The sequence below is a fragment of the Mytilus californianus genome, unplaced genomic scaffold (assembly GCF_021869535.1).
Source record: "Mytilus californianus isolate M0D057914Y unplaced genomic scaffold, xbMytCali1.0.p SCAF_4, whole genome shotgun sequence".
Lineage (NCBI taxonomy): Eukaryota > Metazoa > Mollusca > Bivalvia > Mytilida > Mytilidae > Mytilus > Mytilus californianus.
Window position 1 is genome coordinate 86,320,825 of NW_026262690.1, and position 13,563 is coordinate 86,334,387.

The following is a 13,563-nucleotide window of genomic DNA, read 5'->3' on the forward strand; positions in this document are numbered from 1 at the left end:
TAAGAGTATGGAAAGTACTATAGTTTTTTATATATGAAATCATTTGGGTAAAATCTATATCTGACTAATATCTTAGATATGAATATTAGTAGAAATGTAACTGCTGTAGTGATTAACTACCAAGTTTAAATTACATTGCATGCAGAATTGGTAAACAATATTTAATTAACGCCATGGCTAAAAAAGAAAAAGACAAACAGACAAACAATGATACACAAAACACAACATAAAAAACTAAAGAATGAGCAACACGAACCCCACTAAAAACTGGGGTGATCTCAGGTGCTCCGGAAGGGTAAGCAGATCCTGCACCACATGTGGCACCCGTCGTGTTGCTCATGTTAGTACAAACCTAGTAACAAGTCTTCTTCGTTAGGTCACATTCGGAGAAAAGTGGACGGGATTGTAGAAACGACATTTGGAACATATCCGCTATCATCTGTGGAACGGATATTCCAACAAATGGGAGTTTTTAACGACCTTGACTGGCTATACAGCCCTTGCACGGTCGGCCCTGGCTTGCGCCTTTTTGGGCATTGAATAATTTAATTTTTACCATATGGTAATTGATATAATTTAGAATGACAAAAAAAAAAAAATTATAAAAAATAATATAGAGTAAAAATTTGAAAAACTAAATGAATAAATAAATTGACGAATAAGTTAATAAATAAAGAAAAGAAAAGAATCTAAAAATAAATAAAATAAAATAATATAAAAATGAGATTTTTATATAAAACATAAAATAAAAAAAATATATACGTAAAAAAAAATAACTAATACACACGGAGCCACCAGAAGTAGGAACAGGAGGAAAGCTAGGCCAAGCAAACAGCAGTGAACGACAGCAACGTTGTCCTGGTACACCAGCAGCCAAGTAAAGAGCGGATAATTGTTATATGCCAAATTGTGTATGTGAATTTATTTGCCAAATATTTTGTATAAACCGAAATATGCCTAAATTTGTTTATGTGAGTTTTGCAAAAATAATTAGTAAGAAGTTTTGTATGCATAAAAAAAAAAGAGAGAAGTAAATAAAATAAAATAAAATAAATAAAAAAACCAAAGGGTGTATGTATAATTTTGACTGCTTTGTGCTAGTGCTACTTATATTGAGACTTTATAGTGCTAGTACACTGGAACTCTATCCACAGGAAGACAGCGCCCCACGCTAATTAAAACTGGGTTAGCGCAAACCAGATCTTGCGAAGAACCATTTTTTAAGTCCTAGATATGACTTGCGGCTTAATGATGTGGAAAATTTATATAAGGACCAGAAGTAGACACAAAAATAATTTGGGTGCCGCGAATTTGGGAAAAAAAACCAAAGGTTATGGTGAGTTACTGTTTAGTTAGCATAATTTCAATAGTTTAATTAACTTTGCACTACATATATTTTTACTAATTTTAAATATGATAAAATTAATTCAAACTTTTTAGATTATAAATTTATTTCGATTTTAATTCGTCTTGAAGAAGCTTGCTGTACTGCCGGTTACGGCCTGGCTCCATTTCTGAGTCACTGACCCGGATAACTCTTGCAGTGTAGTTGATCTTCTTAACGATGTTTTGTTGAGCCGTCTTGAAGAGCCTGCTGTACTGCCGGTTACGGCCTGACTCCATTTCTGAGTCACTGACCCGGATAACTCTTGCAGTGTAGTTGGTCTTCTTAACGATGTTTTGTTAAGCCGTCTTGAAGAGCCTGATGTACTGCCAGTTACGGCCTGGCTCCATTTCTGAGTCACTGACCCGGATAACTCTTGCAGTGTAGTTGGTCTTCTTAACGATGTTTTGTTAAGCCGTCTTGAAGAGCCTGCTGTACTGCCGGTTACGGCCTGACTCCATTTCTGAGTCACTGATCCGGATAACTCTTGCAGTGTAGTTGGTCTTAACGATGTTTTGTTCAGCCGTCTTGAAGAGCCTGATGTACTGCCGGTTACGGCCTGACTCCATTTCTGAGTCACTGACCCGGATAACTCTTGCAGTGTAGTTGGTCTTCTTAACGATGTTTTGTTAAGCCGTCTTGAAGAGCCTGCTATACTGCCGGTTACGGCCTGACTCCATTTCTGAGTCACTGACCCGGATAACTCTTGCAGTGTAGTTGGTCTTCTTAACGATCTTTTCTCTAGTACGTCCTGGTATTGTTGTGAAAATTGTTTTATTACTGCCGGTTACGGCCTGACTCCATTTTGAGTCACTGACCCGGATAACTCTTGCAATGTATTTTAGTTATTTTATTTATATTACTTTTTTTTTAATACTTATCTAAGTTTATGGTAATCAATTTCTGTTAAATATTGAACCAAGCACGACCAGACATATTGTTGTTTATCTTTAGGAGGATCTAGAATATTTTGGTATTAATATTTTGTATTTGAACCTTATCCAAGTTTGATTGTAAATTTTGTCTGGCTTGTGAGTGATTAATACAGTTAACTAGTACGTGTTCTATATCTTCTTTAATGCGGCATGTATTGCATATTGGAGATACATTGCGGATGTACTGACCTAGCTGACCAGGTAATAAAGTAGTACCCAACCTAAGTCTAGAAATTGTTTTTGCATGATATCGATTACCTTGATAAAAAGTGGGTTTTTTATTTACTGTATTATTTATAGAACGACTCCATAGGGAGCATATGTTATCCCATCTAGCTTGCCACTTTTTCTTATATATTGCGGTTGTTATGGCAATGAATTCGTTTGCACTAAGACTCAAGTTAAGGTCAATTTTATAAATTTATTACTTTGGGATATCATAAGGCATATTTTGTTAATAGTGAACAAAAGGGTAAAACATGCTACATAGAAGAACAAGTGATCAGTATGCTGGAGTTTCTTATCGACAACATATTTGTTGAATTTGGAGGTAGACTTTATCAACAAATTATCGGCATTCCTATGGGAACGAACTGTGCGCCTCTCCTTGCCGACCTCTTCTTATTTTCATATGAATCGGAGTTCCTTCAGACACTTGTCAAAAACAAGAAGATCAAAGAAGCCAGATTATTTAATTTCACTTTTAGATATATTGATGATGTTCTTTCCATTAACAGTCCGAACTTTTCTGATTGGGTTCCATTAATATATCCCCCAGAACTAGAAATTAAAGAAACAACAGACACGGCTTCCTCCGCCTCATTTTTAGACTTATATCTCGAATTTGACATACACAGTCATCTCAGTACCAGAATCTATGACAAACGAGACGATTTTAATTTTAAAATTATAAATTTCCCCCACCTTAGTAGCAATATACCAACTTCACCTGCATATGGGATATACATTTCCCAACTTATTCGATATTCAAGAGCTTGCAGCTCCTACTCAGACTTTGAAAAACGTCACCAGTGTCTGAGCAGAAAGTTGATGAACCAGGGGTATGTCAAAGAACGTCTCGTCCTTTTTCTAAAAAAGTTCATCGGAAGGTACCAAGACCTTGTTGATAAATATTCCGTATCAACTTCACAAATAATACATGATGGTCTTGAAGTATAGATTCTGCATACTGACGTTGTTTATCATCTTAACAACGTGTAATATTGTTCTTTCATTTGTCTTTGTTCTATTATTAATATTACTTTTACTGTTTGGGTTGTTTTCTGTGATATCCATTTGACGTGGCTAGGTACTTATACATCCCGTCAATGTGTTTGTATTATCTTTCATTTGTGTTGGTGTGTTTTGTATATGCGACTTTTTGTGTTTCTGTGGTTCTTATAACGTGACTCTGTACTTTAAAAGATCCCGTCATTATGTTATTGTTCTATTATATGTCATTATGTTATTGTTTATTATAAATTTGAAAATACTTTGAACGACAAACAACAAATTTATTTTACTCCCGTAGTGGTATTAACCATATGTGGATTCTTAAATATTCTAAAGAACTTCTGGACAATTTTAAATCTCGGTCTATTTCTGAAATTAATTCTAACACAATTTTGATTTTTTAACCCTGTATACCAACATTCCACATGTGAAATTATAAAATTGTTTTGAATAAACATTGAATGACAAAATTTCTTCTTATGTGACGTTTACATTTTCTGACGTCAGACACGCGAAGCAATGAATGTGGTTTTTAATTTGATAGATGCTTTTGTTCTTTTTTGTAAATAATTGTTTGTTTTGATATTGTAACACAGTGATGACTGCTGTACCCATATTTTGACTATTTTATTTATAATGTCTGTTTTGTTCACGCATCGTTGTAAATATAACGGAATTTGATAAGACTGTCGTACAAGTGAGAGGTTTAGCGCTATAAAACCAGGTTCAATCCACCATTTTCTACATTTGAAAATGCCTGTACCAAGTCAGGAATATGACAGTTGTTGTCCATTCGTTTGATGTGTTTTGTCATTTGATTTTGCCATGTGATTAGGGACTTTCCGATTGAATTTTCCTCGGAGTTCAGTATTTTTGTGATTTTACTTTTTATCATTACTTAGCACTAATTTAGCTAGTTTGTCAACCTGTTCATTACCTAGGATACCAACCTGCGCTGGTATCCATTCTATGGTTACTTCTATATTTTTTTGTTTTAGACAGCAAGCTAGTATTTGAATTGGTTCTAGGATATCGGGTCTACTTGATACATTATTTTGTATAGATTGGATTGCACTATATGAATCAGTGAGAATAACAACTTTTTGCCCTGGCTGTTGATTGGAAAATAGCCACTTTATTGATTGATAAATGACCGTCATGTCTGTGGTGTACACGGAAAGATTGTCCGACGTTCGTTTATAGCTTGCAATCAACTTTGATGGTATAAGAAAGGCGTATCCAGTTTAACCCGAAGCTGGGTCTTTTGAGCCATCGGTGTAAATTTTTAAATGATTTTTATAAGCATTGTCAATGTACTCTAACGCTTTAGCCTTAATGATATGCGGATTTTCTTTTTTACTGATGCTGTCTTTTAAGTTTCTGGATGTTTTTGCTTGACCTATAATCCATGGTGGTGGATCTTGAATATTTTTAGTTACCAACTATATTTTTTCTATGTCATTATCTTTAAGTAGATTTTGGACTCTGAATTTAAAAATTCCATAACGGTCAACCAACTCTTGATGGTGTCCGTAAAATTTACGAAGGGATGATTCCAACTTCACCACTTGGAACTCTTGATTTAATAGCTTCCTTGTGAGCTGCAACCTTCTACCAAGGACATTATGATAGGAAATAAGAAATAGCGTAAGAATATTAGTTTCCTTCGATGAATTTCTGATTTCAATACTTCCTATAATTTTAAACTATCTTAGAATTATAGCGTAAACATTACTCTCCATTAAACTTTACTTTATCAAAATGTCAAATTCATTTAAAGCAGTTTCTGCAAGACTAGTTTCGACTTTTTCCTTAAAACATTTAACATTTCTGATGAAGGGATTATTTTCAGTAAAAGACTGCTCAACTGAAAATTAAAATTTAATCTGCATTGCATCTTTCACAACAAATATAAATTAAACGGTACAAATTGGTTTTGATTTTCTAATTCTCAGAGAAATTATTTCCATGCTTACCATTAGATTTTTGTGATTAATTTTAGATGAAAAACTAGCAATCGAAAGAACACATTTATACCAAGAAAAAAAAACCAAGGTCATTTGTTGAGGACTTTCCCTGAAAATTGCATTAAAACATGCTTTTTCCGTAGTGTCATGATCAAGTGCGGATGTGACATATGCATTTAAATCTTATTAGGATTGATTAAGGAGATGACATCAAATTCTAACGGTCTAAGCTCTGTTATGTCGACTAAAACAACTAGAGGCCTTATTAAGCCCCAAATATAGCCCACCAGGCTTAAATATATGTTATTCTGACTATTGACTCATATGGTGAAATAGTTGCCAATAAATAATCAAGGGTGTCGTAGAGCATAATCCTGTCACTACCTTAGACATCTACTAAGCCGAAGGCTTAGTAGATGTCTTTACTAAAAATGCATTTCATTTGAGACTTAGTTGCGATATATTTCAACACTAGCTCAAAATGTGGAATCAGCTGTATTTATAATTTCCTTTAAAGTTTGTCAGATATCAACTTTTGCAGTACAAGTATTATTTTTCCGAAACATAATATTTTCTGTCTCAAGTTACAAGGTTAACTTTTTCTTAATGAAAATGTGTGTCATCAGTAATTATTTTTTTATTGGAATTGTTACTCGGTTTTTTGCAAGTGGCCCTGTACAAGACTTTTTATAAATTCTTTTTTTAATAGTTTCTTTTTTTTTTCATAACGACGACGGCAATATTTGATGTATGGTTGTCACCAATAATGTTTATAAATGATAAAAATAGTAAACATTTTCAGAGATTATTTTTTTAGGTGGGGATGATTAAATGATTGAATTTTAAGCAGCTGAGGGTTTTATTATAGATGCAGCCAACCATTATAGTTCCCTCAATTATTTTTCAAAAGTATTTTATAATTTGTCTTTCAAAATTTATATGATTTTTTAGAGATATTTTAACTAATATTTTGTCTTCTTTTTATACTAACAACGTATCGGTTACGTTTGCTGTGGGTTCTGAAAGTTTTGCATATAACTAAAGTTTGCCAGTTTACAATATGTTGCTTTTTCTTCTTAACAAGATAGTCAGACATTTTTGTTTCATTTATGTACAATGTAACAGCAAAGGCTATGTTTGATGGCATATGGACATCAAACAGCATTCTTAAAAAAGACATAAAAGTATCATGAATTTAAAGTGTATTATCAGAAACTTATTTGATACTTTTTGCAAGGTAGTAGCTCTGTTTTATGGTGGTATGGCATCAAAATATATCAGTAATGTATCATGTTCAAAACGTTTGGCAGATCAATTCCACGATTTTCTAATTGATTTTTTAATTCTGTTGAGACAACTCACTCTTTTGTATCAATATTATGGTCTAATATGCTGTTCTTACACCTTAACATTGACAAGTGCTGATCTTAGCATTGCAAGATGATAAGTACTGTTCATCTCAACATGATGTTTAAATGGTAGGTTGTTGCTGACATTTCCTTGCAGAGTGGTTTTTTTTTGCCAGCTACATGGTCAAAAGTCTGCATGTAAGACATGTTTAAAGCACTGTATATTTATATTCTTAATGTCATTCTGATATTTATGTATTCAAAAATTGAATGAGTTCTTGAGCTACGCATATCCACACTAGTAGTTCAAAGATACAGAAAGCATGATCGTTTTGACAGATACGCGACCATGTAACAACGCATCACTGTCAAGCTGCCAACCAAATATGAAGTCTTTCTTAAGGAAAAAAGTGACTGAATATTTGTTGCACAAACAAAAGGAGCAAAAGGACGATTGATTGACACACAGATCAACATAAGGTTTGCAATATAAGTTTAATATTTACAGGTGAATTTAACCACATGTAAATGAATCAATCAATCAATGTAACGGATGGACAAAAAACAGAATTTTAAGTGTCATAACTTTATTGTCAAAGAATCAGCTTTAACATCACTCATCTATTAAGTGTAAATAAACAACAACAAAAAATAACAAAACAATGATAAATTATGATTTGGAATAACATAATACATTTGTGAATAATTATAATTCATATATATACTAACAACAAATATTTTGATTACTTTATAATTCATACAACTATATAAGTATAAAAATTATAATTTTAAGCAAGGTTTTATTGGAAACTGAAAAAAAAACTACCTTAATTCTCCATATTTCGAAAGAAATTTTAAGACTAAAAAAAAATGTTTATATCAGCAGAATTATAACATACTTCATACCAAACAATTATGAAAATAAAAAATCCACCAGGATAACTATCTTCGTTAACTAACAAAATGCGCCACCCCTTCTCTAAACTGGCAAAGTCAGAGATGGAAGAACATTTCAATTTTGTTTCACTTAGAAAATAGGCAAAAGAGGACCACATTTTAAAATATTGCACAAATGGGGAGGATGAGGTATGTTAATATAAGATTATAACATGAGATTTGTCATTATGTCAGTTGAAAGTTCAGCACCTAGGTAATACCAACCCAAAAGCCAGACTAATGAAGACAGGAATTTCAACCGCAGCTGGGAAAAGTAAGGGTTGCTAAACAGGAGCATAAACTTTGTCTGCAAATAGGCAACATACGGACCTCTGAAAGAGTTGGTGCTAGTGTTCTCCGACGTACAGATCGTGTGTCACTCTCCCTGCATAGGCATCGGAATTAACGACCCTATATTCCGACCGTTTAGGCGTGACTGCGTTCTTATATATCTAACACATAGCTATACGGACGCTTGTCGTACGCCGGAGTTTACTGCACGGTGGGGAAAAGTCAAGACACGGTCATATTTCTATACCTCTGTATGGAAACTTATGCCCAACTCTTTACGTTAGTATGGGCTTTACTGCCGGACAAGAAAAGTCCAGGCGACAATATTTCTTTGCAACAGCAAACCCTTGAGTTCTTTTAATCCAGGATAAAAAGAAATAAATTAAAATTTCATTATCATAAAACATTTCGTTTTTGTAGTCGTTTAAAATTATTAATTGATAATAGAGGAGATTTCAGACACATTTTCACACATTTTTTCCTCATTTTGTGTGTGTGTGTGGGGGGGGGGGGGGGGAAGGGGAAAAGGGGAGGGGGGGGGGGGAATTGGCTACACTGTCACATTATTTGATATAATAAGGATATTTTCAAATTCTCATTAAATCAATACATTTGAATGTTACTATGCTGATTAAAATTGAAATTCTCATTTTTTAATGAAGACAAGAAATACAAATGTCTTTCAAAAAACAAAAATTAAGCATCATATCAGTTGAACAATTCTAACTTCTTGTTTGAATAACAGCTTTTATCATAAAGTAGGATTTGTACGTTCCTTAAACAATCCTTTGTATCTACGGTCATTTTAATGAAAACAAACTAATTCTTTTACTTTTCTTTATGTCAATAATGACGAATACACATGTAAAGGGAAGAGAAGTCAAATGTTTGGAACCGTATTTACTCAATCCTATTGATAACCCCAAGGATTACCTCGGTCTTCTTCCAACTGGCAGCAGAACCCTTGCCAAAGTTGTGCGGTCGTTTGGATGTGCAACATGTATAAATTCGCAGCCATGTCCGGTCAGTTTGTGGACTTTTAATTTCGAATGTAGAGAGAGTGCCATTCTCTCTGCACGTTTATAACCTTTCCTACAACGGTTTGAGGGACCGTGTTGCAAGACTACATTTATGTCCCTAACTTATATACTCTCATTTTCCAGTATCCATCAAAATTTCAATCCAATCATCCCGGTCGACCTCCCTTTAAATGACCTACATTTTTTTTTAAATTTTCGTCCTGAACATGCATGAAATATTTGCCACCGAACGTTAAGTAAACAACAATCAATCTATTCTATGGCATATACTCGCTGTACATCTCTCTTTATCCTTTTCTATTTTTTCTTTGTCGAAAATTTTGTAAGCTATTTAACTGCCTTGGTTCAATTGTAATTTTTTTTTAAATAATTATGTTAAATGGCCATTCAAAGTCAAATATATCATTTCAACATGTTTATGACGTCACAGTTGTATAATAACTGTATTTCCAAATCATAAATCATACTTTTCTTTGATCAATTAAACTAACGTCATTTTGAAAGGACCGAAGGGTTTCTCTAATTTTGCAATTTTGGGGGTCAGATAATGGCTCTTATCAAACCTCCTCCTTTTATTTCTGTAATATGGCTATTTTAACATTAGGATGACATCAGAGTGCAGTAATTTTTTGGCAAAATCATCCAACAATATCAAAGAGGTTGTATTTCTGCTGTTTCACATATTAAACAATAAGTGTATTGTAAGAATAATCCCGAGCTTGCTGAACAAAGATGTTTTGTCCACAATGTTAGATGTTTATGTTGTTGCATGATGGCGCAATCTTAAGATATTTTGAGAACAATGAAAAACTATGAAAACACTCTTTTGTTAAATTTGGAAGTTAAAATTATTTTGCTTTACAATTCTTAGGGTAAAGCACGAATTCAGCCTATGAATCTTGTCCATGAATCACCTTATCAATTCTATGACTGTGTAAAACTTTAAAGATTCAAAAATTGAATCATCTCAAAAGTGTAAGGCCAAATAAATCTTTATTTTGCTTAGTCCAATTCGAATCACAAATCCACAAACATGAGATTACCTTGATTATTTTGTTGTCAAACACACAATCGTAATAATGCTAGGTAAAAATGAAAAATTGTCCCAAATGAATATTTACAAAGTGAATTAGTTTTTTGAAAACGATGTTATTATAAGGAATGAGGTCGCATCTACAGTCTTAGATCTTTTAATGAAAATAAAGAGTTGTGATTTTCATCGTTGAATTTTTTTATTTTTTTTATTTCATGCTAATTCATCATATGATTAATGAATTTTTACGGCGTGTATCTTGGCTCGTTGATTGGTTTCTCCTTGGTCTACTTCACACCCAATCAATAAAAAACCCTCAGAATCAAATGATAAACTGCATGGGAAAAGTATTCCAAGACTTTTTGTTCTTTGTAGTCCACATATTTCCCCTTTTTCAGTTAAGGCATGTACAGCGTGGTTTCCCCAATCTGATATTAATAAAACATGTTTCGGTGTAATAGCAATGTCACAAGGTATAAGCGGAGTATCAGGTGTATTGAGAATGGAATATCCCTTGTATATAAACTTTTTTTTTCCGTTCATATCCAAGCAAACTATTTGTCCATGACACTTGTCGTTAATCACATCTACTACATAAATGTTATTTTTCGAATCACTTACAATACGATCGGCATAACTGAACAACTTCATTCCTGAGTCATCATATTCAAAAGTCGATTTACGTTTGTAATCGGTATCCAAAATAACTACTTGCCTTGTGCAAAAATCCGTCACTGGATATTTAGGCCCCTTGTCTCTTAAACCAAGTAGAAGCTCGCCGTGTTTGTTTAGATAAATTGCTAGAATCATCAGTGGAGAAGCCTTTAGAATAGTTCTAACATCGCCGGTTCGTGATTTAGCTTTTAACTCTGATCTTGAGGTTGGTGCAAAGATAATTTCACTATCTCGATTCACTGCAAAGTCCTGGCACTCAATATCGAATTGTTGTAATACTTTTATCGAATCCTTCCGTAATTTTGCCTGAATTAAATGGTGATTTTGAGTATCAGAGTTAGACAACAGAAACACAACATCGTCATCACTGCAAACAATTTTATGTATGCATGGTAACTCTGTTTGGTATGTGTTAAACACGGAGGATATTACTTCTGAAATGTGAAGGGCTTTGAGGTGAGATGTTATATCATTACCAATGTCTTCGGTGGACACGACTCTGTGTTTCTCCGACGACTTGAATCGAGAATGAACGTTTATTTTACAGTTATCACACAACCACAATTCACAATCGATACATTTCCAATTAATGACAGCATCATTATTGCAAAGTTGACAGGAAATTGGAGTTTGGGCTGTCTTTGTAGATTTCGCCATAAAATAAATTTGACAATATGGCTACCTGTCAGTCAATTTATTTTCTTCCTTATTGAACATGACGCGTTGAAGATAATGTTAGAACGCAGTCAATCGATAAATGTTATTAAAAGAAATTAAAGCTGTATTTGCATATGCGATTTAAATTCGAATGTGTAATCCATGGATAGTGTTTGATCTAGGGGACAATCATTTGATTTTCTGGGGAAAGGAGGGGGGTCAGCAGGGTTTTGAAAATGAATATCCGGGAAGGATTATACCTGAAAATACATAATTATGACCAAGACAGGATGCAAAACTTAAAATAAATAATACTCGGAAAAAATAAAAGCATACGTACATGTAGCAACAGAAGATGAATAGTCAATCTGCCAAAAAAATACATCCTGGCACCTAACATATGCCCCCGCGCATTGCCCCCTCTGAATTTTAAATGGATGTCCACTTAAACTGGATGCAGCACCCCTTATGAAAAGACATACATAACTAATGCATTGGGTACCCTGACAATACATTTATATGGATTAAATTTCATTTCAACCCTTTCTTAACATTTCATTTAAACAATTATCATGATGTTTTAGCGGTAGAAAAAGTTCACCTTTCAATATCCTGAATTCGCCTATTTTTGGTACCTCCTCAATGCAAATTTCAGAATTTGTTTTGAGTAGAAAGAACTGGGATTAGAATATAAATTTTAGTAATATTTGATATTCAGTTCCGGGCAACTACAGAGCAAATGATATACTCAAGAACTAAGAGTCCGCCAGTTGTGGTATCATCGACCAATTGCAAGAGGAGGTAAATACCATTTTGCTTTATTGAAATTAATGAAAAATAAGCAAAAACGTATTAGACACTTTATTTATACTATTTCAATCAAAGTTTTACAAGGTTTGATTTTGTTTTTAATTTTCCAATGAATCTGAGTGGGAAACAAATAAAGGGGTAAATATCAATACCCCTCGTGTTAACGTAACATAACAGGCTCATTACGTACGAATTATAAGGTTGTCTGCATATTGATATTGTTAAATATCAGTTGCGAATCACAATATGAAGCTTTCTGTCGAATGAGCGCAGCGAACGAGTTCAAAAAGGCTTCATATTGTGTCGAGCAGCTGATATTTTACAAAAAGATATGAAGAAAATCTGTTATACGATTTATCGGATTGTATTCGTGTACCTTGCATGACAGAAACAAGTGTTTTTCTTTTTTCACAAGCAAACCGGAAGATGACTTGATAAATTTAGTTCAAACTTATCAACGTCGGTTCATTCATTATGGCGTCGGTGATATGTTCGGGTCAAAAGTTTTTTTTACGCTGGGTTAACGTATTTGACGTAACAACGCCTTGATGTGTACCAATTGTCAGGTTTATGAAGAGCTGAGCAGAGTGATACAGACAGTGGGAACACCGATAATGAAACATAGCTATAAAGCTATTGCCACGTCCAATTGATATCAGCCTTGTAGCAGTAAAAAAAAGCGTCTGATTTCAACTGATTAACTTACAAATATATCATAATCTTTTAATCTTTAGCAAAGGCAACCGATCACGACCGATTCTATTGATATAAAAAGTCATTAAAGACAGATTGCTTTCCGTTGAAGAAAATAATTTTTTTTTTTCAGTTTTGTGATATCATTTTTAAATTCTAAAGATACTCAAATAAAACAAAATAAATCAGTTTGCTTTCGATTCACAATGTTGTACAGTTAATCTTAAATATAAGTCATTACATAAATGTAGTAAAAATATGTTGCAAGCGTAGGAAAATGTCATGCTCATTCCAAAAGCTCTTTTCATAGGCCCAGAAATAAATCCAAAAGCAAAGGCAAATCTTCATATGATGAACAGCGCAACTAACAAAGGAATATATATATCTCAAACTGGTGTTATTGAGAAATGTTGCCAGCGTCAAGACAAAGGTAGCATGTAGCAAGAACTGTTCAATCGTATGCATTCCGTAGAATTACGATAGGAAGTGTTATCAAGTGTTCCATTGTACCATTTATATTAACAGGATCAATGTTGTCTGTATTCCTACGGACTTTTGAT

The 13,563-nt window shown here is 33.6% G+C and overlaps 1 protein-coding gene across 1 annotated transcript; it reads right to left on the reverse strand.

Moving 5' to 3' along the window:
• Window positions 1–10,111: 10,111 nt before the first annotated feature.
• On the reverse strand, window positions 10,112–11,552 carry LOC127738823 (uncharacterized). Its single transcript, XM_052250227.1, has one exon. It carries the CDS (start codon window positions 11,498–11,500, stop codon window positions 10,403–10,405), a length of 1,098 nt encoding a protein of 365 aa, XP_052106187.1. The 5' UTR covers window positions 11,501–11,552; the 3' UTR covers window positions 10,112–10,402.
• Between the last annotated feature and the right edge of the window lie 2,011 nt (window positions 11,553–13,563).